This window comes from Leishmania braziliensis, chromosome 36 (assembly GCF_000002845.2).
Source record: "Leishmania braziliensis MHOM/BR/75/M2904 complete genome, chromosome 36".
NCBI classification, from domain to species: Eukaryota; Euglenozoa; class Kinetoplastea; order Trypanosomatida; family Trypanosomatidae; genus Leishmania; species Leishmania braziliensis.
The window spans coordinates 1,718,988-1,742,613 of NC_009327.2; the positions used below are offsets into that span (position 1 = coordinate 1,718,988).

General features: G+C 55.8%; 9 protein-coding genes across 9 annotated transcripts; all 9 read left to right on the forward strand.

The window, feature by feature from the left end:
• Positions 1–2,307: 2,307 nt before the first annotated feature.
• LBRM_35_4640 (ATP-dependent RNA helicase-like protein) lies at positions 2,308–5,232 on the forward strand (the record flags this gene model as incomplete). The annotated part of the gene is made up of 1 exon (XM_001569032.2): positions 2,308–5,232. One exon carries the CDS (start codon positions 2,308–2,310, stop codon positions 5,230–5,232), a length of 2,925 nt encoding a protein of 974 aa, XP_001569082.1.
• Positions 5,233–6,300: 1,068 nt separating this feature from the next.
• Positions 6,301–6,903, forward strand: LBRM_35_4650 (conserved hypothetical protein; the record flags this gene model as incomplete). The annotated part of the gene is made up of 1 exon (XM_001569033.1): positions 6,301–6,903. One exon carries the CDS (start codon positions 6,301–6,303, stop codon positions 6,901–6,903), a length of 603 nt encoding a protein of 200 aa, XP_001569083.1.
• Positions 6,904–7,631: 728 nt separating this feature from the next.
• Positions 7,632–8,021, forward strand: LBRM_35_4660 (putative 60S ribosomal protein L22; the record flags this gene model as incomplete). Its single annotated transcript, XM_001569034.1, has 1 exon — positions 7,632–8,021. The coding sequence occupies one exon, from the start codon at positions 7,632–7,634 to the stop codon at positions 8,019–8,021; it is 390 nt and encodes a 129-aa protein (XP_001569084.1).
• A 1,359-nt stretch (positions 8,022–9,380) lies between these two features.
• Positions 9,381–10,490, forward strand: LBRM_35_4670 (asparaginase-like protein; the record flags this gene model as incomplete). Its single annotated transcript, XM_001569035.1, has 1 exon — positions 9,381–10,490. One exon carries the CDS (start codon positions 9,381–9,383, stop codon positions 10,488–10,490), a length of 1,110 nt encoding a protein of 369 aa, XP_001569085.1.
• A 1,001-nt stretch (positions 10,491–11,491) lies between these two features.
• On the forward strand, positions 11,492–12,340 carry LBRM_35_4680 (conserved hypothetical protein; the record flags this gene model as incomplete). Its single annotated transcript, XM_001569036.1, has 1 exon — positions 11,492–12,340. One exon carries the CDS (start codon positions 11,492–11,494, stop codon positions 12,338–12,340), a length of 849 nt encoding a protein of 282 aa, XP_001569086.1.
• A 1,085-nt stretch (positions 12,341–13,425) lies between these two features.
• On the forward strand, positions 13,426–15,456 carry LBRM_35_4690 (putative mitochondrial intermediate peptidase; the record flags this gene model as incomplete). The annotated part of the gene is made up of 1 exon (XM_001569037.1): positions 13,426–15,456. The coding sequence occupies one exon, from the start codon at positions 13,426–13,428 to the stop codon at positions 15,454–15,456; it is 2,031 nt and encodes a 676-aa protein (XP_001569087.1).
• Positions 15,457–16,661: 1,205 nt separating this feature from the next.
• LBRM_35_4700 (conserved hypothetical protein) lies at positions 16,662–17,144 on the forward strand (the record flags this gene model as incomplete). Its single annotated transcript, XM_001569038.1, has 1 exon — positions 16,662–17,144. One exon carries the CDS (start codon positions 16,662–16,664, stop codon positions 17,142–17,144), a length of 483 nt encoding a protein of 160 aa, XP_001569088.1.
• Positions 17,145–18,690: 1,546 nt separating this feature from the next.
• LBRM_35_4710 (putative chaperone protein DNAj) lies at positions 18,691–19,518 on the forward strand (the record flags this gene model as incomplete). The annotated part of the gene is made up of 1 exon (XM_001569039.1): positions 18,691–19,518. The coding sequence occupies one exon, from the start codon at positions 18,691–18,693 to the stop codon at positions 19,516–19,518; it is 828 nt and encodes a 275-aa protein (XP_001569089.1).
• A 1,645-nt stretch (positions 19,519–21,163) lies between these two features.
• AAT14 (putative amino acid transporter) lies at positions 21,164–23,485 on the forward strand (the record flags this gene model as incomplete). The annotated part of the gene is made up of 1 exon (XM_001569040.2): positions 21,164–23,485. One exon carries the CDS (start codon positions 21,164–21,166, stop codon positions 23,483–23,485), a length of 2,322 nt encoding a protein of 773 aa, XP_001569090.2.
• Between the last annotated feature and the right edge of the window lie 141 nt (positions 23,486–23,626).

The window sequence follows — 23,626 nt, forward strand, 5'->3', positions numbered from 1 at the left end:
TAGCAGCAGCTCATAGATGCATCACTCCATCCCTCCCTCCCCCTCCTCCTCCCCCCCACACAGACAAACCATCACACGGAGAGCAGGAAAAGGGGAGTACCACTTAGTGTGGCCCCTCTTCCGGGTTTCTTTTCTTTTCGTCTGTGGACTCTCGTCTTTTGAAAAACGTAGTCACGTCGAATTGAGGGCAGCTCAACGCATCGTTTTTCATAATCACTGGAGGACTACCCAACAGACGCACGCCGAGTTGCGTCGTATCTCCTCTCCCTTACCTTACTGTTTGCTATGCGAGTCGTGCTCCTGGTTGTGCGTGTCGGGTGTGAAGGTGAAGGATTTGTCTCTGAGTGGAAAGGACCAAAACTGAGCAACGCAGAGAGGAGCATTCACACGCTCGAACGCCATCAACTTCATCACGTTCGCAAGGATCGTTCATCTTGGCAAGAGATTGTTTTTCTGAGAGAGGCATACATATGCGTGGTACCACTCAATCCCTCCTCCCCATAGACGGGTTTCTCTTTCCGCGCTGTGCGAGGTAATTTCTGGCAGCGAGAAGCTAGAGCCGTGCTTGGTGGGGCCGGGGAGAAGTGGCAAAATGATGTTGCTGAAGGTGCTGGGAGTAGGACACCTGGTAACGATCTTTCCCACTATTGCTCTGAACGCGACGGCTCTTTACAATGAAGGGGTGCAGGTGTAGGTGTGGGACTTCGGTTACCAAGAGCGCTTCTGGCACGAATGACCACCCTGCACCCAAGGGTACGACTGTTCCATGTGCTTCGTGGGTGTGAGCGAATACCAGCCCGCCCAGCTAGCCTGGCGGGAGCTGCACAAGCTATTCACTGATGCTGTGTCGCTCAAGCTGCCGCTTCGCATGTGTCTGAAGAAGACTGTTTGCGATCCTCACACCAGCGAGGAGGAGTGCGTCGAGTTGTTACAGCTGACGAATGGACAATACGAATTCCTGAGCGGTTTCACACATCTCGTAGTTGAGGCCGACAAACAGTAATGCGGTTGTGGACTGGCTGACCAGGAACTCGAGCGATTGCGTTATCCTCAGTGGGGTATACGCCAAAGAGATAAGCAACATAGAAAGTGAAGGGAGCGTGAATAGCTTCAAGGCCATCCGCGTGTTCGAAGAAAAGATGCGATGCATCTTGCAGTCGCCTCTTTATCTCGGGCTCGTATGCGGGTAGCTGTTACCCCTACGTAGTGCATCGAGCACGTTTCGCTTGCTCGCTGTGCGAACAGACGTTCTTACACGCTGGGGCTTTTTGGACAGCTCGTTGTGCGCTTGTTGTGCCATTCCGTTGCGCCGATGTGGTGGGCGGCGTCGCAGGACAGGAGTACGCCAGCAGTCTAAAGGAAAGCGCAACGACTTACGGCGCAATTCTCTTTCTTTGCCTCTTTTAGCCTTCTCTTCCTATATCGTTTGCATGGTGGCGCTTTATTATTATTAATGTTGCGTTACCTATGCCCCCTCTACCCCAGTCCCTCAGCACAGTGGATCATGGCAAGCACATTGCCGTCTTCTAGGTGCCACCCGATTCCACACATCTTCTGTTACCTGCCATCTCTATGCTCTGTTCACTCTTTTGTGCTGCTGAACTTCCCTTTCAATGTCCTCGTCGGACGAGCGCCAGCAGAACGAAGATGGGGGAGGGTGTTGCTGCTACCTAGGGAGAGAGGGCCGCTCGTCGTCACGGGGTGGCCTCCCCTTCTCTTCCCTCTCACTGAATGTCTACACTTCCGCATTGTACCTTCTTGTTTTGCTGCTGCGAAGCGGCGACAGTGGGGAAGGTGGGACGAAAGAAAAAGAAAGCGAAAACGAACAATGCCGGGTGGTGCACGAGTCTACTATGTTGTTTTTACGCGTGTTTCGCGCCGCTCTCATGATGGCGGTACTCTTTCGCACAGCTTTTTTTTTGTGCTATTGTCGCTCTTCGAAGAGGCCTGTGTCGAGGAGGTAGTTTGCCTCATGAACGCGCGCGTGGCCCCTCCCCCCCCTTGTGCAGTGTTGTGGGCTATCAGTGCCCCTAAAGCCTCCGTTGTGGTGTTTCCGTTTTGGTTCCTGCCTTCCTCTTCATGGCCTCTTTCAACTCTGCTTGCTTATCACGACGCTTCTTCCTCTCTCTCTCTTTCTCACACGAGGTCAGCGCCTCCACAGCAGCGCACGCTCACTGCTTCTGTTGATGAGACACGTGGGGTGAACCGCACTCCTCTTCTTCCCACCTCAGTTGCAGTGTGCCTAGACACGCCCATACAAGCGAGAGCGGTGCTTTGTTTCGGGAAGCAAAACACGCGAAGGCTACAATGACGTTCAAGAAGAAGACGTTCAAGCAGCGCATTCGCACGAATGACATGAAGCAGAGGCACCAGATTGGCTTCAACTTGCGCAGGCGCATAGGTGCCGCTCGCCGCATCTACAACCGTTACGACTCTGTAGACGACGGGGCCCGGCCGATGGAGGTGATCATGTCGGAGATTGCAGAAGGTACTGCAGTGCCCAGTCAAGAGGCGTGTCTGGACCCCCGCCGTCTGACAGACCTGCTGCTTCGCCCAAGTGAGACACCCGTGGGCCACAAAAGCGCATCAGCGAACGCCAACGCCGCCACCCCTTCTTCTGCTGCTGGGTCGACGTCGAATGGGAGCAGCCCTTCCCTGCCGAAGCGGAGATCGTTGAGGCCGTCTGCATGCCTCACCTCCGTCCCGCTTGCAGCCGAGAGGGTACTGCCGTCGCTGCCGTTAGCTGCGGATGACCCGCTTGCCTTGCCGGATACCCGCGTCTTCGAGGAGGAGGAGCGGCAGTGCCGCCTAGCGCATGAGACGGCGGTGCGGCAGAAGGAAAACAAGAACCTGTACCGCCACAGCGGACAAGCGTATCTTTTTTGGGAACGTATTGGGCTTCATCCTGCTCTCCTGAAGGCGCTGCGGCACCTGCATTTCACCCACCCCACCCCCGTACAGGAGGAGGTGCTCCCAAACGTTCTGGCAAGGGGCAACGAGGAGCTCTCAAGGAAGCTGAGCAGCCAAGGGGAAAAGAGGAGCAAGAAGCAGAAGCGCGCCAGTGGCGCTGCTGGTAGGGTTGGCGAGGATGTTGTGGTGTCGGCTGAAACAGGCAGCGGTAAAACGCTTGTGTTTGCGCTGCCCATCTTGCAGGACCTGCTCACCAAACTGGACAAGGAGGAGGTTAGCGTCTCTACCCCTACTCCATGGGCCGGAACTACCGGTGGGAGGGCGGCAGCGCTAGCGGGCTCGGACGGGGCTGCGGTACGGGCCGAACCACAAACGGGATGCCAAAAGCGCATCATGCACTCCCTCATCATATCCCCAACGCGCGAGCTCGCGCTCCAAATCGACGCGGCGATTCGGCAGCTGACCGAGTGTGCGCCTCAGATCGTGGTGGGGTGCGTGGTTGGCGGAATGGCCCAGGAGCGCCAGCAACGCGTCTTGAATCGACACCCCCACATTCTCATCTGCACCCCAGGTCGCTTGTGGGACTTGGTGCAGAAGAACGAGGGGTGCTACCTCGGCCACAGTATCAGCCGCCGCCTGCACTGCGTCGTGCTCGATGAGGCAGACAAGATGCTGCAGTCGGGTCGCTTCGACGAGCTGCAGACGCTACTGGCGCGCATCCACTGCGAGGTGCTGCCGGCGGGCTTCGTGCAGGATCGTGAGGAGGGTGCCGAGGCGGGCGAGTTCTCCGTCGAGAGCGGTCGCTGGGACCCTGAGACGGCGACGTTTATTCCTTTTGACAAGGAGGAGGCGCCTCGAACAAGGTCAAGGCTGGTGAAGCAAAAGTTGGACGAGGGCGTTGCCGTGGCGACAGAGGCACCAGTGAAAACGACGCAAGGCAAGCGGCGCCCTCGCGAAGTGTGTGCGGCGGAAGACGTCTTGTCCAATCCCACACAGAGGAGGAGGGGAGAGGCAGCCGTTACAGAGGCGGAATCGGCAAAGAGGCAGAAGACATGTAAGTCACTCGCGGATGAGTCAGCCAGCGTGAGAGCGGAAGAGGAGGAGGGGGCAGACGACGAAGAGGAAATGGAAGACGAGTATGGCCACAGGAACGGCGAGACGGAGCGGGGTGGGACTCGCCGTAGAAAGGACGAACCGCAGCCTATCCCGATGCCGCCTGAGCCGGCTGCGGGGCACCGCGTCATTACCTACGTAACCTCGGCCACACTGTCGCTGCAGACGAACTACGAGCGGCGCGACTTCTCAGCCCGCAAGAGTGTCATTCGCACTTCGAACGCGGATGTGCTGAACAAGGTGCTGCAGCAGCTGGAGATCAAACCCAGTAACGCGCAGGTCTTTTCCCTGTCTGAGTCAGCCAACGTTGTTGCACGCATCAACGAGACGTACCTTCGCTGTCCCGAGAATAGCAAAGACCTGTACTTGTACTACTTCCTCAAGACTTACCACAACGATCGCTCCATCGTTTTTGTGAACGCCATTTCCATGCTCCGGCGCTTGGTAAAGCTGCTCGAGGTGCTGGATATTGCCGTGGTGGGCCTGCACGCCTCGATGCAGCAGCGTCAGCGTCTTAAGTTCATTGACAAGTTCAAGCGCGGTGACATCCGCGTCCTGGTGGCCACCGACGTGGCATCGCGCGGTCTCGACATTGATGGACTCAAGTACGTTGTCCACTACCAGGTGCCACGCACTACCGACGCGTACATCCACCGCTGCGGACGTACGGCGCGCTGTGGCGGCACCGGCCTTTCCGTACTGCTCGTCAACGCTCAAGAGCACATGTCGTTTCGCAAGCTCATGGAGTCCCTCGGCCGCAAGGAGAGCGAGGTGGAGACGTTTGCAATGCAGGCGACGGTGGTGCACCAGCTTCACAGTCACCTGCGTATTGCGTGGCAGATCGATAAGCTTCAGAAAGAGATTGGGAAGTCCCGCGCGAGCAATCAGTGGGTAAATCGCATGACGAGGGAGGCGGACCTGGAGACGGACGACATGTACGACGACACCGCAGACGCCGAGAATCGCGACAAGCAAAAGGCCATTCGTATCTTACAGCGCGAGCTTCAGCTGCTGGGAAGGAAGTTCACGGGGCAGTATGGCGGCAAGGGTGCCTTCCGCACGAGTGCATGCGCTCTGGGCGCCGAACAAGCAGAGCAGCAGCTGAAGGTTCGCGCCGATCGTCAGACGATTCGCCTGAACAGCAAGAAGGACTTCGAAAAGAAAGACAAAGTGCACAATTTGCCGCGTTCGCGGAGGCCGAACGAGTGACAGCTGAAAGAAAGGCTCAGCAACGGAAGGAAACCTGCACGACACCTTCGCACTTCCACTTTGTTTTCCTGTTGGCACTGCCTGTTCTTTCTCCTATTGGCCTCCTTTCTGCTCTGTACGCCATATCCACTGTGTCCCTCTCTTGCTTCTCTGGCATGCATGCTACGTGGGTTCCAATAGGAGCTAGTGCGGCGACACTCGTACAATGTGCGGCTTGTAAAATGTTGTTGTTGTTTTTTCACCTGTTTCCTGGGTGGTAAGGGGCCTACGCGAAGGCACAGATTAAGATCGAATAAGAACGAGCGCAAGCCACCACACTCTCAGTGCTCACATCGCGCCTTCTGTTTTTTCGGGTAGTGGTGGTGGTGGCTGTGTTTCTCTTGTGTGTGTTTTTTTTTTTCTGTTTGTTTGTCTTGTTTCGTTCGATTATATATATATATTTTTGTTGTTGGGAGTACTGTTGGCGTTGAAGCTCACACCACGACTATTCTCTTTCGCGGCGCTCGTTGGAGTCGAAAGCGCAGGGAGGGAAGATCTGCATGCTGGTGCGGCGTCGTGCTGGTACACCTGGGAGCCTCGCATGAGTACACTGCTGGCTGGGTCATCGTTGCCGCTGCCGAGATGGGTCAGCGAAAAGGATACGGTCAAGGCCAAGGTCTGCTTCACCTCTGAGCTGCACTACCGTGCATGAACTGACGCGGCAAGGGGTGGGGTGGGGGGGGGGGGGGACAGCCATCCTGAAGACGTGGCGTCCATGTCACTTTCCGTCGCTTCAGCTACCAAGCAAAGAACAAAGCTGAGAATCCCGTCATACAAAATGGAGACTCCTTAGTGTTCGTGAGGCGACGTATCATTTTCCCCGTACTTTTGGCCTGCTTTCGCCTGCTACTCCTCGACGTACCCACACGCGCACACTGCATGGAAGGACACGCGTGAGCCTTCGCACTTCCCATCAGGCTGGCGCGACACAAACGCTTCAACACCACAACGAAGAAATCGACCTGAAAGCGCATTCGCGAAAGCAAGTAGCAAACAGAAGGAAAAGGAAACTCACCGCCCTTCAACTTGATGCGCCGTGCTGGGCTGTGCACGGTGGCACGGACAACCTGTGCCGTCGGCAGCGCTCTGGTGGACCAGGCGCTTCTGTCGCCCTCACCGGCGTCGTCGCTGCCACACAACTACTCGGGCATGTCGGCCCAGCGCCGCCTTCGTCACTCCAGCGGCCTTTTCGCGTGCAGCCGAATCGTTCGCTTTGACCTGCGCAAGCACGAGATGGAGAAACGACGTCTTCGCGAGCTGGAAAAGGCCGGCATCAACCCGACTGATGACGAAGACGCGCCGTGGATCGCCCCGGAGGAGCAGCAGCGGCTGGACGAGGCAGAGGAGCAGCGACGTGCCGAGAGGGAGGAGCAGAGGCAGGGCTTTATGAAGAAGCGCGCCGAGGAGGATGCGGTGAGGCGGCGAAAGTTCAAGGAGTTCCGGGCAAAGCAGATTGCCATGAGTCGGCACCGCAAGGAAACGATGGCAGAGAAGAAGGAGGAGACGCGGCAGCACCGTCAGCAGACGAGCCGCGTCAACTTTGTTGAGGAAGTGGGAGCTGCGGAGGATGACACCAGTGTGGGTGTCGGCAGCGCCCCTGTCAAAGCCACCTCCCATAGTGGCATGCAATAGGACGGACATACCCGCAGCAGCTCTGTTTTAATCGCCTTCTACGTGCCCTTTGAACCCGAGGCACAAAATGTCGGAGGTGATCAAGATAGTTCACGTGGACTTGCCCCATGTTACGCAGATGGTGTGGACACGCATCGTCACTGTTTCTTCCTCTTCTCTCATGTCACATGGACGAGGTGTCATACACATGCCCATCGGCGCATTACTTTCTTGCTCTCCACTCCAGCCTTCTACATCTACGGTTGCATCCTTGGCCGGTGCATCTTAGCGATGGTGCGACTCACGCGCATGTATGAGCCATGAAGCAGAAGATGTCACTCTGACTGTTGTGCTGCCGCGTTGGCGGCGTGTTGGGGATGTGCATGTGCGTGGAAGTCCATGTGTGTAATTCTTTTGATATTTGCAGCCGTGCTCTCAATGATGAAAGGAGGGCGCTCTGCACATCTGCTTCTTCCAGGCCCGTTACTTTGATGTATCCCCCATTTGTTAGCACACGTACGCGTGGCGTCAGATGTCTGCTCTCACGATGTGCTGCTTTCTTCACTCACCTCTTCGTCTTTCATGTTTGCCCCTTTCCGTTTCCTTCTCACCTAATCTCGCCGTCTTGTGCATCCCTTCAAACAAAATCTCACTTGCCTGCACCCCTCCACCCTGACCAGCTCGGCTCGCGCATTGTGCAGGGACCCCCCTCTCCCCACTGAATCACTTCATCAGCCTCGCACAAAGAGATGGTTGCTGTTCGCGCGAAGGTTGGCTCCCGCAGCTACGTCCGCCAGAAGCAGCTGGTCAAGGGCAAAAAAGTGTTCAAGATCGACTGCAGCATTCCGGCCGCCGACGGCATCTTCAGCGAGGATGTGCTTGGCAACTTCGAGCAGTTCTTCCACGACAACACGAAGCTGAACGGCCGCAAGGGCAAGCTGTCTGACAAGGTCCGCCTGTCGATGAACGACAACGTGCTGACCATCACCACCACGATGGCGTACCGCAAGAAGTACTTCAAGTACCTCACCAAGAAGTTCCTCAAGAAGAAGGACCTGCGCGACTGGATCCGCATCCTCGCCACCGGCAAAGGGACGTACCAGCTGAAGTACTTCAATATTCAGGACCAGGAGGAATAACTGCGCCATTACACGTAGCCGCTGCTTTTTGTGCGCCATTTTCACGTGAAGCTCGTCAGAGCGTTGCAGCAGCGTGCGCGTGAGCGCGTGTTGTCGGCTGCACCGGTTCTTGCGTGGGATGAGTGCGCCTGTGGGCCCGGCGGCCCTTTACTTTTGTTTCTCTTGTCTTTTTTTCCTTTTCGTCTCCTCACCTTCGCTCTACGGCACTCGTGCGATCAGGGTGCGCCAGCAGTAACATGAAGGAAAAGAAGGGAGGGGGGGGGAGGAGATGGGAAAGAGAGCAGGAAAATCGAAGAGAAGTCAAACAAAAGAAATGTAGTGGGCGTTTGTTATACATCTTTACTGAATCTGTCAGTGCGTCTGAAGAATGAAACGTGGGCTACGTGCGCTGAGCTGCAAAGTTCACACTTTTGAGAGTTTCTTTCCTTTTGATTTTACCTTATCAAAGCTTGAAAAAATAAACAAGCGGCAACTTACAACAACGAAGGAGGGGGCGGGGGCGGTGCAGAGGCTCGCCCTGGGGGGAGAAGTGCACTGCTGTGATTGGATGATACCCCCAGTGATTTGTGTGTGTGGGGGGTGGGATCCAAAGCGTTCGACATGGCTAGGAGGTGGAGCTGCGAGGACGCGAGTCAAAGAGGGGTAGGTGTACCCGCCCTTTGTTGAATGCGCCGCTTTCCATCAGTGTTCCTCATCGAGTCCGCGCGTCTTGCGTTTGCCGCCAAGTAAAGTGACAGATGTCACTATTGACCGACGACTCCGTATCGTTGTGTGTAGAGCGTATTTGCTCTGACACAATGCGTGGGTCAGGAGAGTGGAGGGCACCTCAGCCCTACGTGTCAAGATTCAGACTTTCTTTCACCACTCCCCCGTTCCTTCTGTGTATATGAGTGCACCTACACTTTCCCCACTACCCTCCTTTATTCACGGCTTTTTCTGTTGTTTGCTGCGTGACGGCGTCTCTCTTCTGCGTGTGAGGGCAGGGGTTGCACAGCATGTGCTGTGGTTGAACCGGCAGAAAGGGGGCTCTTTTGTTTTCCTCCTCTCTTGTTATTGCTCTCTCTTTCTCGCTCGAGTCTGCGCCATACTTTTTCTTCGGTGACAGCCGCAGCTCCTATGCACTCGACACCACAAGCTGTGCATCCTTTTTCTAGGCCCTGACGAAGATTTCTCCAATTCGCACGACCACCTACTTTCTCTCTCTGCACTGGGCTGTCGGTTGTCTCTCCTCCCTACCCACCCAATCCTATCCGCCCACGTACACGAAGCAAAAGGTCATTTGCTTCAACTCGAGTATCCCACCAAGTCCACTCCCCCCCTCTCTCCCTCTCCGTGTTGGTGTGTGTATCGCTAGCCACAATGCTGTACATCCACAACCGCCTTGCAGGCGCCACAGCGATGAGTCGTGAACTCTCTCCTGAGGAAGACACGTCTGGAGCCAAGGTGCTCCTCATCAACATGCGCAGTCATCAGTCTGATCTGCTCGATCAAACGCAGCAGAGCCACGTGGACCATCGTAGATTTTTTCTGGACATTCTCAATCGCAACGGCGACTTGCAGAGACCAGGTGTGCCCCGCTTTGACGTAATGCAGCTGGAGACACTGAAACTCTCCGTGGATCACACACACAAGGACTGGATGGAGTTGGCGCAGCTCATAAAAAAGGAGTACCACAACTACCGCGGATTTGTAGTGGAGAGTGGGTCAGACAGCATGGTATCTACCTCTACAGCGATCAGCTTCTTGCTCGAAAACCTCGGCAAGCCAGTGGTCTTCACGGGCTCTCTCATCCCTGGTGATCGCATCTACACCGACATGAAGCGGAACATTATCCTCGCCTTGGCATTTGCCAGCTGTACGCAGCTCTGTGAAGTCTGCATTCTGTTTGATGAGATGCTCTACCGCGCAAATCGTGCCATCAAAACGAGTCGATGCAGCTTGCGCCCCTTCGACTCGCCCCACTTTCCCCCCATCGCATCGATGCACGGCGGCGTCATGACAATTCACAAGGTGCTGCTACGCCCGCGCCCTACCGGTCGACTGCGCATCGAGTCTGAGTTGTCCACAAAGGTGCTCACACTCGTGCTGGGGCCAGGGACGCCGTTCGAATTTTTCCTAGCCGCTATTGAGAATACAAGCGCTCCGGCGCTGATCCTTTGCTGCTACGGATGCGGTAATGGTCCGACCCGACAGGACTTTATGAAGCGCCTCCTCGCAAAGGCGAAGGCGCGCGACTTGGTGGTAGTGATTTGCACGCAGAACCGCTATGGGGTGGTGATGCTGTCCGAATACAAAGCGGGGCGTCAGCTCATGGACGCTGGGGCCATCAGTGCCTGTGACATGACACAGGAGGCGGCTATGGTGAAGCTGAAGTACTTGTTTGGTCTTGGCATGTCCTCGGAGCAGGTGCGTAAGTCCTTTGCTGTGGATATGCGCGGAGAAGTATCCTCACCGTCGGCAAAGCTGTGAAGCGCCTCGCGGGGACGCTAGCGCCGGTTTGGAGCGTAAGGCGACGCTGGCTTGCGTTTCTCCTCTACCGGCGCATCATCTTCCTCGAAGGAAAACCCTCTGTGCTCGCGCTTGCATGCGTGTTTCCCGCTTTCTGTCGCTGCGGTGGAAACGGCGGGGGCGGTGGAGAGGGCATCGCTTGGTTTCTCTTACTCCCCCCTCTCCCCTCCTCTCTCATACAGATAAGAGAACAGTCGAGTTACTCCAATCACACGCAGACATACATGCAGAAGTCTGGAAAGGGTGAGGCGAGCGACCTCAATCATGGAGTGCAAACCCACAGGACGACAGTCGCCTTTTTATTGGCGAGATATGGCTCGGCAGATGCTGTCTGAGTGGATCACTGTAGCTCACCGAAACACGACGTGGGTATTTCATACCGTCGCTTCTACATTTCACCGGTTGTGTTCTGCCTCCTCCTCTGGACCAGCTTCCACACAGGACTCCTTGCTTCCTTGAGAGGGAGGGAAAAGCTGTTGTGTTTCTTTGCGAGATCTTTTTTTTTTTTTGCAGCGCCATATGCTCTTTACTGCTTCTCTGTTATTTGAATTTCTTTCCTTGGCATCGTCTCTCTCTCGCTCTCTGTCTCCCCCGTCTCCCTCTCCCTGTCTGCGTGCACACCAAATATAGTGGAACTCTTGCCGCGGTCGCGGCGGCAAAATTAGCACCGTTGGCGTTGAGGAAGCATCCTGTGTGAAAATACTGTGGGGCATCTCTGCAGCGTGTGGATCGTTCAATTTGCCTTTGTTAATCCGCTTGAGGAAAATTAAAGCGCACTCTCCATCCACAAAATATTGTCCTTCTTCAAACGAGTCTCTCCCAAGACCGTGCGGAGTACAGTTCGGCATTCACGTTTTAGTACCACAAACGCACCGGGACACACCGACTTGCTTTTCCTCTGGTCCCCTTTTTGTTTCGCTCACTTCGACTCATTTTGGAGAACAGCCCGAGTGACGCGAAGTATGGGCGGCTCAAGCAGCAGACAAACGCCGTCTGCGGCGGTAACCGCGAACGTTGTCACCTCAGAGGAAATGGTGCCAAGCACGACCGAGTATAATCAGTACATTAGGTTTCGTGACCAGCTTCTGAACTTTGCGCTCGGGGAGAGCGCCTTTGACTACACAGAGCGACTCTTCACCCAGAAACCTGACAGCCCTGAGGTCATGGCACTACTAGCAGAAACGGCCTTTCTGTATGACAAGACGAAGAACAAGGTGTCGCGGGAGCACTGGTGCGATCGTCTGGACCTCTTGCAGCGCGGCGTCGACGTGAGCCGCAAGTGCATCAATGAGAACAAGGAGTACGGCCCGTGCTATCGCACCTACGTTATGTGCGCCACACGCGAGGCAGAGGCCCTCTACTACATGAAGAGCCTCACGGGACTGGGGCTTGTGGAGAACTACCAGGCGATCATGCGGAGGGGTCTCAAGGGGATGGAGCTGCTGCCAACGGACGCGGAGATACCCAACACCCTCGGAGCGCTCTGTGCTCGCTGCTCCTTCCGCTGGTACGATCCGTCACGGGTGTACGCGTGGTACTACGGGCTGCCGCCAAACCGCAGACTGCTTGAGCTCAGCGTGAAGTTCCACAAGAAAGCGTGCGAGAACGACCCCTTGAACCTCGAGTACGCCTGCCGTTTGGCGCAGGCCTACTTCCACTTAGGTGATCTGGCGAATGCGCGACGGTGGTACGTGAAGGTGCGCGACGAGATGCCGCCGCAGGAGTTGAAGGATGAAAAGTGGCAGGGCGTCGCTCACACGCAGTTGTCCACCGCATTTGTGAAGCCCAAGTGGAATGTACCCTTTGCGTGAGCTGAGCTGGCGGTTATGTGTGTGTGTGTGTGTGTATGGAGAAGACGGTTTGCAGTGGAAGAGGGTGGGGCGCAACGATACTGTGGAAGACGGCGCTTGGGGGCTCTTTTTTTTTTTTTCGCGTGCGGCTAATATGAGCTCCACTTGCCACCTGTCTTCCTGTACGTCACTCCTGTTGAGCAGCTTTCCCACGCTCCCCTCTCACCATTCCTCCTTTCTCTCTGTATCGTACGGCACTCAGTTAACGGTGCCTGTTCATGGTACCCTGCGCGATACTCGTTGGAGCGAGGAAGATCGCTTCCTTGATGTCCTTCCCTTTCCCTTGTTCTAACGTTTTCTGCCGGTTACGCTCTCCCAATCGCAAGCCGGCGTACGGCGTAGGGTAATCGTGTGGTTTCACAGTGTGTTCTTCGCGCCGGCAAGGGGTCACTATTGGGACTCTAGCGTTGCGAGGGAGGGGGGCTGCGTGAAGCGAACAGGCAAAGAGCAACGGCGGACGAAGAGAAGAGAGGTTATGCTGGAGGCAGCATCCCCATTTCTCGTCGACTTCTCTACTGCACCACCGCTCTACTCCCTCTTTGCCTTCTCTCATGGGCCTCTGTGGAAACGTACGCTTGTCTGTGTGTGCGAGTGCAGGCGTGATGGAAGTTAGAAAGTCGAGTGGTGGTGGTGAATCTTTGGCGTTGGGGTGCAACGTCTGTGGTGTGTGTGGATGCGTGTCTGTGTACGATTCTCGCACACACGGCGATTTTCATCTCTCTCTCTCTTTCTTCCTACCTCGCCTCTGGCGACGTCATTCTGCTCCTGCCACGCCTCACTCATGCTGTACTCTGTCGAGGCGTGGTGCCCTTTTTCGTTCATCTCCACTGTTGTCCTGCACTCTTGTCTCGCATTTGTCTTTCCTTTCTTCTCGCATTCGCCCCACTTTGGCTCTCTCCCTTCCTCTCTCGGTCTACTCGCCAGTGTGTAGGCCTATCGGTTTTCAGTCGGCATTGCTCGCCCCGAGCTATTCGCTTCGCCAGGTTTGTTGCTAGCGCTCGAACAGCTTCGCCGCCGTCTCTACTCCTTTTCTTTTCCTCAGCAATATGCTTCGTCGACTTGTACCCTGCGCAGCACGGCTGCACTCGAGGGGCTGTGGTGCCGCTGGTGTCTGTGGCAATGCCCAGTATGCTTCCGCGGCGAACGCATCGGCAGCGATGTCTGTCAGCCCCTCCACAAAGCTGTTCGACGGCACCGTTCCCGATATTCCAAATCTGAACTTCCTTTCCACTCCGGACAATCTGCTGAAGACCGTGGATGCTACGGTGGAGGTATGTGACACGTTGCTGAAGGCGATTCCAAAGGCAACGACGCCGCAGGCCAAGCATGACCTGATCGACTCTACCAGCAATGTGCTCTGCCTGCTGCTGGATCCCTGCGAGTTTGTGCGTCAAATTCACCCAGATGAGAACTACAAGCGGGGCGCCTCCCTCGCCTTCCAGAGGGGGTACGAGTACATGTGCGAGGTGAACTCTCGGCGTGACTTGTACGACGTCATTAAGGAACTAGATAGCCCGGAAGGCCGCAAAGGTCTGACGGCGGAGTCCATCAAGAACGTTGTGCAGCTGAGGCGGGACATGGAGAACAACGGCATTCATCTTCCAGACGCGCAACGCGCCAAGGTGACTGAGATGAACATCGAAAAGGAAGAACTGGCGATGCGCTTCTTGACGGAGCAGGGCTCCTCAAACCCTTTCAGCTCTCTCCGCTACCTTCTGCAGTGCCGCTACGAGCTGGCCCAACTGCTAGGGTTTGAGAGCTACGCCGAGCAGCAGCTACGCGGGACGATGCTGGAGAATCAGCAGAACGTGTGGCACTTCTTGTGTAGCATCGCGAGCAAGTACCGTTCGCAGGCGGAGGCGGAGGCAGAGATCATTCGTAAACACGTTGGTGAGGTGCGCAATCGTGTCAACATCACCGACGAATTTCGCGCCCGTGTGGCGGCTTCGATACGGCGTGATGCGGAGCCGGAGAATGCGCTGGAGTACTTCTCTGTCGCGAACTGCGTTCGCGGCATTCAATGCCTCTGCTCAGAGGTCTTTGGCGTGAAGCTGGAGGAGGTCCCCTTGAACCCGGAAGAGATCATCAATGACAGTGCCAAGAAGTTTCACGTGTACGATGAGCACAAGAAGTTTCTCGGCGTGATTGTGCTGGACATGTACATGAACGAGATGAAGTACTGCCAGGCTGGTCACTTGACGCTGCAACTAGGCTGCGTGCCACACCAAGAGGCCCTCGCCACGGTTGGGCTGCGCTTACCGAAGCGGCAGTACCCGGTAGTTGTCCTGACAGCAAACGTTGGCGCGCTGAAGCCGGTGCAGCGTCGCCCCGATGGCACATACGATGATGAATCTACCTTAATGCAACCGAATGAGGTGACGACCGTTTTTCATGAGTTCGGCCACGCTATGCACACCATCTTTGGACAGACTCAGGTGCAGAACCTGGCCGGCACCCGCTCGAGCATCGACTATGTTGAGACGTTCTCGCAGCTGTTTGAGCAGTTTCTTTCGTCGCATGAGTTCTTGAAGCTGTGGGCGCACCGCATCAATACTCGTGAGCCGATCTCTTTCGACATTGTGCAGAAGCGCAACAATGCGGCGAACATGTTCAAACACCTGGATATGCTGGACCAGGTGGTACTCTCCGCAGTGGACCAAGCCTTGCACGGACCACAGCCGTTGACGGTGTACTTCCCGCACGGTGACCAGGGTCACGTGGGCAAACGCACGCTGGGGGACCTGGGCGACTACGGCCGCGGTGGTTTCAACATGGCCCGCGCACTCATTCAGGTGGCAAAGCCGCTCTCCGTTGCCGAGCCAACCGAAGCCGGTGTCCTGGGTACGCTGTCCTTCGAACACCTTTCTGGATACCCGGCCGGCTACTATGGCTACCTCTACAGCCTGAGCGTGGCGCGCCGAATCTGGACGAAAAAGTTTGAGCGTGACCCGCTCAACCGCGACGCTGGGCGTGAGCTAGTGGAGAAAGTGATGTGCCACGGTGCTGCCTGCGACCCACGGGAGACCATCGAGCACTATCTCGGCGATATCCTCACAGATATTGACATTTGGGCCTAAGAGAGCAATGAGCATGTGTGTGCATGTCCGTTGGATGGGTAAGGTGAAGGGATGGGGGAGGGTTCCGAGTCGAGCAACGGAGTTCCTCTGTGTACATGTGCGTGTTTGCTAGTCATGATCATTGTTGCTTCTTACGGATAATGCGATACTCTTTTTTTTTTCTGCGTCTTCTCGTGGCCCTGCGGTATTCTCCAAGCTCCGCTCCCCACGCTTCTCTACTTCCTTCCGGTCGCACCGCTTTCCAGGCAGGTGGTTATAGCCACATGGCTACGAGCAAAGTGGTACCTGCGTACTGGGCGGTTCACCTAGCGAAGGTGGTGCGCAGTACACTCCGTTGCGAACGAGCCAGACACCTCCTCTTCATTCCCCTTGTGCCTGTGCACTCGCGTGCGTGCAGAGGCGTAATTCACTCACCGATGATCTTTCGCTCGTTTGTCTTTTCTCGTCTGTGTCTCGCGTGCCCGTCTCACTGGGACGCACACGGGGGTAATCTGCGGCTTCTTTATTACTGGAAGCTGCACCTAACGAAGACCACAGCGAAAGACGCAGTTCTGTACACAACCAACTGTGACCAGGCGAGGAAGGAGAGAAAGAGAGCGAAATCGCTGGACGATCTCTTCCTGCATGCCAACACGCGCACCCACACTTGCGTTGAAGGAGCGGAGAAAGTGATTGGGGTCATCGCCAGTAGCCTCTGGCCAATTCTTAATTGCCATCACCACGGGACGAAACGCGTGAGAGGTAGACGCACGCCGCCGCACTTCAGCTGCCAAACACGACAATGCGCTGTTGTTCTGATGCACTGTGTGCACTGCACTCCATGCAATCACTACGATGGGCACACCAACACAGGTGCGCGCTTTCCCCTTCTTTGCTTCACTTCGCCCTTCTCCCTCTCACCTGCGCTTTCTTCCTTTTTTTATTTCTGTATGTATGTGGCACGACCCACTTGGTTGTCTTCGGCCTCCCGTCTTCGACCCTTTCTCCGCGCACATCGGTACACGTTGTGTTGCGGTGAGAGAGTCAACTCCCTTCTTCTTTTCGCTCTTCCGATTCCTATCTTCCTTTCACCCACGTACACGTGTCGCTTCCAGACAGTCCGCTGTGCACCACCCTTCAGCGTCTCTCCGCCGCCGCTGGCTGAGGATACTCTCTACCTTTCCAGCCCTAACGCAACTCTCCTTGATTTATTCCCCGCGTGAGCCATGATGCGTGCTTCGTTTGTTCGTAAGGCGGCATCTGCAGTCGCTTGCGGAGCTACGACCGCCACCCCTAGCGATCTCAAAATGACGTCGCTGCACAAGCTTCTCACTGGTGAGGTGCAATTCCGCAACAATGCCCCGCTGAAGGTCTGCAATATTGAGCACAACTTCGGTCCCAACTGGAAGTCAGAGATTGAGGACTACGCGGCGTCCTTGCCGACAGACCAGAAGAACTTTCTGAAGCGCCAGGTCCAGCGCGTCTGGCTGACGCGCTACACATCTCGCGAGCTTGCGGAGTACTGCGGCGAGGGCCCAGAGCACTTGGACGCGGTCGCGCGTGACGCCAACATTGCGCAGGCCAAGGCGTACGCGCAGAAAAATGGCGCCGACCAGCTGGAAGCCTATGTGAATGCCGAAGCAAAAAATGCCGGCTGGTCCGATGCTGAGGCGAAGAGATTCTTGGATGCTGTAAAGGCAACCCACTAAGCGCGTCGCAGGGAAGCATCTGTCGGGACGCAGATGGGCGGGGCATTATGCTGCACTATCCACTCGCCCCAAGGGTACCCTGCCCTTCTTTGATTGAGGGTACGTTCGCGTGTGTTATCCGATCTACACGCGTGTGGCCCTTCTCTGGCTCTTGGTGCTTTGTTTACAAAAAGCTCTCCCTTTGTTCGTCTTCCTTTTCGTGCCGAACATCTCGAGTAAAGGTACGTCGCTGCACGAGGCACTCGGATATAAAGATATGGACGCGCACCGCAGGAAGGATAGGACCCACGCAAGAGTGATTGCGGAGGTGAGCACGTCTCTGTACACAGGGGGGAGAAACTCCGCCAATCAAAGCGGTAGGAGCGCCTAGGGACGAAGGGGAGTGCAATCTATGGCAGCCCTTTTTCGTCGCTGTTCGTTTTGTTATTTTAGTGTAGCTTAGCGAAAGGGAAAAAAAACTGTCGCTGGCGCAGTGACACGCTTTAGTGAGCAAGTTGCAGGGGAGTCTAGCGTGTGCGGATGTCTATGATTGCGTGAGTAAGTGGCGCAGAATACGCGTGTAAGCGAGTGGAATGAAGCAAAACAAGAGACAGGCCCCCGCTACTACGGTTACGGAAGCGGTGCCACGGGGTACTTGCTAGGGCGTCAGATTGGCTCTGAGTCGGTGTGTGTGTGGGTGGGTGGGTGGGGGGCAAAATCCTTCTTTGTACTTGTTTGGTGGTGCCTCTTTGAGTGCGTTTCGTCGTGCACCTTCTCTCTGTATTTCTACGTGCTGATTGCAAGCACTCGTGACGACGCCAGAAGGGCAAAGACAGGCTCTCTTGAAGACGAAGGAAAAATGACACGGCATTGCACTGTTCAAAGATATCCTACGCGGTGGAAAAGTGTGTGGGTCCAGTTTACAAACAAAGGCCATAGCATCTACTGCAACTCGCACGTCTTTTGCTGATGATTCGTAGCTTTATGAGAATTTGTAGTGTCGAGGCATGGAATTATTGGAGCCGTGTCTCACGTCATGTCTCTAAGAGTCGCCTCCTCCTCCCGTTCCGGGGTGTGGTGCCCCTTGCAAACGGCAGGAGGAGGTGGGGGTGGTGAGCACACCTTAAGGGCCATCGTCAAGTGGTGAACTGTTAGCGAGCACTCGCGTCTTCTTCTCAACCCATTCTTCAAGCGCCCTTCGATGATATTGGGCCACTTTTTCTTCTTCGCAGCTGTTTCCTTCGCCCCCACCTGTGTAAGCGAAAGTCTCACTTCGCCTACGAGAACGCCTCTTCCACAAATTGATGGAGACGGGGTTGACATACACGGCTGTAGCTAGAGCTTCAGATTGACATGAGAGCGGCTCCCCACTCCGCTGCTCGTTTCCACATATTCCACTTTTTTCTCGCTTTGCGTTTTGGGGGCGCTTTTTTCTTTCGGACTGAGCGCCGGCAGAGACCAGCCGCCCGTATGGATAAGAGCTCAAGAACCAGCTGTCATCGTAAAGTTCTTTAGCCCTCCGTACGCCTGGCCTATACCGACCCCTTGCACAGCTTGCATACAAAAAATGGGCGCTGTCAAGTTTCAGCTCTACAAGACACTCGGTGTCTCCATGAAGAGCACCGTCGAGGATGTCACACGCGCATATCGTCGTCTCGCACTGAAGTATCACCCTGACCGTAACCCGGATGGCGTGGAGGCGTTCAAGGAAATCTCGAACGCATATGCAGTGCTGTCTGACCCAGAGCGACGTGCGATGTACGACTTGACAGGCGTTGTCTCGGATTCCGCAGACGCGTTACAGGGCTTGTCTGATGAGGCGGCTCGTCAGCAGCGCTCCGCAGAGCTAGCGGACCAGGTGCACAACTTCTTTTCCACTTACGCTGGATCTGAGGAAGAGCGGGAAGACGTGATTCTCGGCTACGAAAAATGCAAGGGCGACTTCAACAAGATGGTCCGGCAGTATCTTCTCTTTGACAACGGCATCGAGTCGGAAGTGCAGCGGCTGTATCGCCTTGTGTCGGGTCTGATCAAGAGAGGAAAGCTTTCGTCGACGCCGGCGTGGGAGTCGACGAGTACTCCGAAGAGCCTCCTCAGGCTGGAGAAATCCATGCGGCGTGAGCGCCTGGAGGCGGAGGAGGTGTTGAAGGAGATGGCCGGCAGTGGCTCTGGTGCCTCAGCCGTCGAAGAGGGCGACCTTAGCGCCCTTCAAGTTATGATTCGACAGCGACAGCAGTCTTCGTACGAGTCGATGCTGAGCCACCTTGAGAGCAAGTACACGACAAAGAAGAGCGGTGCACGACAATCGAGCAAGCATGCACGCGAGACGGCACCGACTGCTTCTGCAGACGAACGTGCTGCCAAGAAGCACCGGAAGGCCTCTCACCATCCCTAGGAATCGCGCATGGGCGTACGAGGCTAGTATTCCAAGCACTGACGTTGGGGTTGTGCGTGGACTTCCTTTTTCCAGAGCTGTTTTGCTCTGTTAATTCCGAGTGCATTTTAGCTGACGGGATAGGGGAGGTTGTTCACCACATTGGTTGTCACCATCCCCCAACGTTTTTTTTTTTCGCCTGACGTCGCGATCGACCCATCGCTGATATGTGATCGAGAGTGACAGGGCCACCAGCGGCACATTCTTGCTTGGCTTGGCGCCTTTCTGCACTATTTGCTTTCCGTTGTCGCCCTCTCCCTCGTGGAGACATAGAGGAAACATAACAGCAACATCAGTGGAGTCACCCCAGCATTGCCGCGGATCTCTGCATAGACAGCGAGGAATCACACCCTGCGCAGAAAATCGCCCAAGAGAGACCACTAAGCTAACACCCCTCCACCCAGCCGGCAACAAACAGGAGAATTTCGTCTACGTTTGCGGTTCAGCCGCAGGGCTGACGGAGAGTCGGGGGAGTGAGAAAAGCCGATCGTCGCTGAGTTACACCCTAGCCCTTCCCCTCCTCCTGCATCCTAGTTTACCTGTGACACAGCCGTGTTGTTCTCCTTGTCCCACGCAGACTATACCCCTTTGCAATGTGCTGTTTTGTCGTCTGTTCATGACTGCATTGCTGTTGTACGCTTAACTTCTTGCGTTCTGTTCCCTTCCCCCTTTTCCCTTTTGTGCTGCTTTCTCGCCTCTCTCGCCGCACGTCTGCACCAGCGCAAGGAGGTTGTCTTCCTGCACACGCGCGCTCCCTCTATCTAGCGCTATTATACCCACTCCCTATTTGCTGGTTCTGTGTAGCTTGAAGCTGGGAGGTTGTCATCGGGTCGATTCGGCACTTATCGATCCCATTTGCGGTGCTTTGCTTTGCCCTCTTCACATGCCCTCTTGCTTTCGTCAGCTCATCACCCACTGCTAGACAAGCCCCCCCCCCCTCACCCGGATCCTTCTGATCGTGGACAGCAAGACGTTGATTCGCGCAGTCTGACGGACACAGACGTCGATTTATCTACGTATTCTGCGCGTGTCGGAGTGTGTCTTGCTGATACAGTGAGGGGCTTGTGTTCTGCGAGCAAAACGCTCAAGACCCCGAGGCCGCACAGCTCTAATACACGTCTGTTTGTCCTTTGCGCATACAACTTGAAGTGCGACAAAGTACAGAAAAAAGGGGCCAAAAAAGACAGCAGACGAAGCAGAGCCGACGACGACGACACACACCTATCGTTCATGGTAACACAGAGAGAGAGAGTCATTGGCGGTCACGCTTTCTTTTTTCACTTCCTATACGGGCATCAGTCACTTACTTGGAGAAGACGGAAACCCTTTCTCTTGTTGTTGTTTCTACACTATTCTCGGTCTCTCTTTCTCTCAGGGTCTCTACACATATTTCATTCGACTTAGATCTCTTCGTCCCTTTATTTTTCTCTGTTATTTTTGTCTCTCAGACGCAACGGCCCTCGACAAGTGCGAGCCCATCGCACCATACCTCATTTCTTTGCTTTGCTTCCGCCGCCCCGACCACGGACTTATTATTTCCCCTTTCTCTTCTTCTTTGCTGACTGCTACTTCTTACTGGGCATTGCACACTGGACCTTGAACCCTCATGCAGCCATTTGCAGCTCGCTACTCGCTGCACGTGAACGACGTTTGCGCGTCGAGGCGGCAGTCGTTCGCTGGTCGCATCAGCCACCGTGTCGCCTCCCGTCTCTCGTTTGTCGGTACTCCTGTGGAGACGCGCTTTGGCACCGTCACAGGCACCATCATCAACACCCTATGCAGCGTTATTGGCGCTGGCGTGCTGTCGCTGCCGCTGGCGCTTTACTTCTCTTCCATTGTAGTGGGGCTCATGATCCTACTTTTGTTCTCAGCCTCCGCGGCATTCAGCGTGTACTGCCTCGTCGTGGGTTGCGATGCTACCGGACGCTACTCCCTACCGGAGGTCATGGCGTTTACCCTCTACCCACCACAGCTGTGGGAGGAATACCTGTGCAGTCGAGGAGCCACCGATCAGTCGTCACGAGAAGAAGATGCACCGCGTCTGGCAAAGCACCAGTGCGACGCGGTATGCGTTTCTTCTGGGATTTTCAGCAGCAGGAGAAACAAAGAGAGTGGCGTAACGGGCTCACCACACACTGGGGCGACGGCAGGCACAGGTACAAGGCAGAGCAGAGGTCCAGGGGAGAACATGGCGAACAAGGAAGGTGAGGGTGACACCTCTCAGTATCGACACCACCCTCGGCGGCAAGACGACCAACCATACTCAGGGACCTCAGATTTGCACGGAAGCACGGATCGTGAGTCCAACACCCCTTTCCCCATCCCACCCATGAGCACCTACGCCGGGCTGCGTGACGCATACGCGCGAGAAGAGTGGCGTCGCCGACATCGCCGCCGCCTCATAACCACACTCATGGAGCTCATGGTGTTCTGCAGCAACTACGGGACCCTAGTGGTTTACTCAAAAGTTATCGCCGATTCGATGCCCCCAGTTGTGTCCTACTTCACGCCCACGGACGGTGTGCTGGTGTCCAAATACTTCTGGCTCATTGCCGGTGGCATCGTCTTTTTCGTGCTGAGCTGCGCACACAACATGGAGGAGCTGAAGTGGTCCTCACTGCTAGGCTTCCTGTCCATCTTCTACATTGTTGTCCTTATTCTCTACCGCTACCACACCCAGCAGCGGTACGACTATCCACACGTCGACCCGCGCAGGTACGGCCAGGTGCGCTGGTTCCACTTCTCATTCAGCGTGCTGCGGACGATCTCGACGTTCGGGATGGCGCTCAGTTACCACTACAACGTGCCTTACCTCTACAAGGAACTGCAGGACCGTCGTCCTAACCGCATGATGCAGTCCCTCTTGGTTGCCTTTCCCATCATTATCGTCTGCTATGCTGTCACGGGCATCTTTGGCTACTTGACCTTCGGCGACCAGGTAGCAGCACCGAAGGTGGGTGGCAACATTGTCTCCAACTATCCAAAGGACGACCTCTTCATGAACATCGGTCGCCTTGGCCTCTTTGCCCACTTTGCATGCGTATTTCCAGTTCTGTCAATCTGCACGCGTCGAGGATTGCATCGGCTCACCATGATTGCCTTGACGTGGACAGATCAGTCGATCTTGATGAAGGAAGCTGCCAGAGCATCTGGAGCACAGCTGACGGAGACAGAGCAAGACGCAGGAGGGATCACTGCAAGATTGTCTTCCGCGTCCGCGACGTTGGCCTCCGCGAACGACGACGACAGAGAGGACGACACTCACGTATATGGCCACGCGCCTGGCGAAACTTCCCCGCTGCTGCAGAGTCACGGCACTTCCACGCCCGGCTACGAAGTGTTTGCGAGGAGCTCTCCGCTCCACCTCGCCGCTCTTGAGCAACACAGCAACCCTGAATTAGCGTCCTCTTCAAACACAAACACAGCTGCAGCTGGTGGGCTGTGGGACCACTTGCGCACAAGCGCCAATAGCGCAGGGCAGCCGCAAGGCACACACCCCACGCCGGAGCTGCCGGGAACCGTCGACGTGGACCGCGACGTCGGATCACCGGATCAGACTACACTGCTCGCCATCGTGGTAGAAGCTGCCTTCCTCGTCTGCACATCGGTACTGATCGCCGCGACAGTGTCGGGCATTGACTTCGTGATTCAACTGATCGGAACACTGTTTAGTGTGTTTAATGTGATGGTTGCTCCTGGGATGGTGGGGTGGTGCGTCTTCTCGCCGCGGGGCCCGTTTGGCTCCGCATCAGCTGCCGCGGCCGCGTACAGAAACAACAGCAGAAGGTTGTCTGACGCTCCCCTAAGTGGCGTATCCTCACGTTTCCGGCTGATTCGACTAAAGCGGTTCATGTGCCTTATGAATGCCGTATGCGGACTGTGCATGACGAGCATCGGCATTGCGATGCTCGTGTACGACACATTCTGAGGAGGACCGATGCCGGTGTTGTGCGACTGAGAGCCGCTCCCCGGTGGTCGTTGGAAGAGGTAATGCAGAGCGAAAAGAAGGTCAAGGGTAGACACGCGGGATGAAAAAAAAGGAAACCTATGACCGAGTCACCCGCCCAGT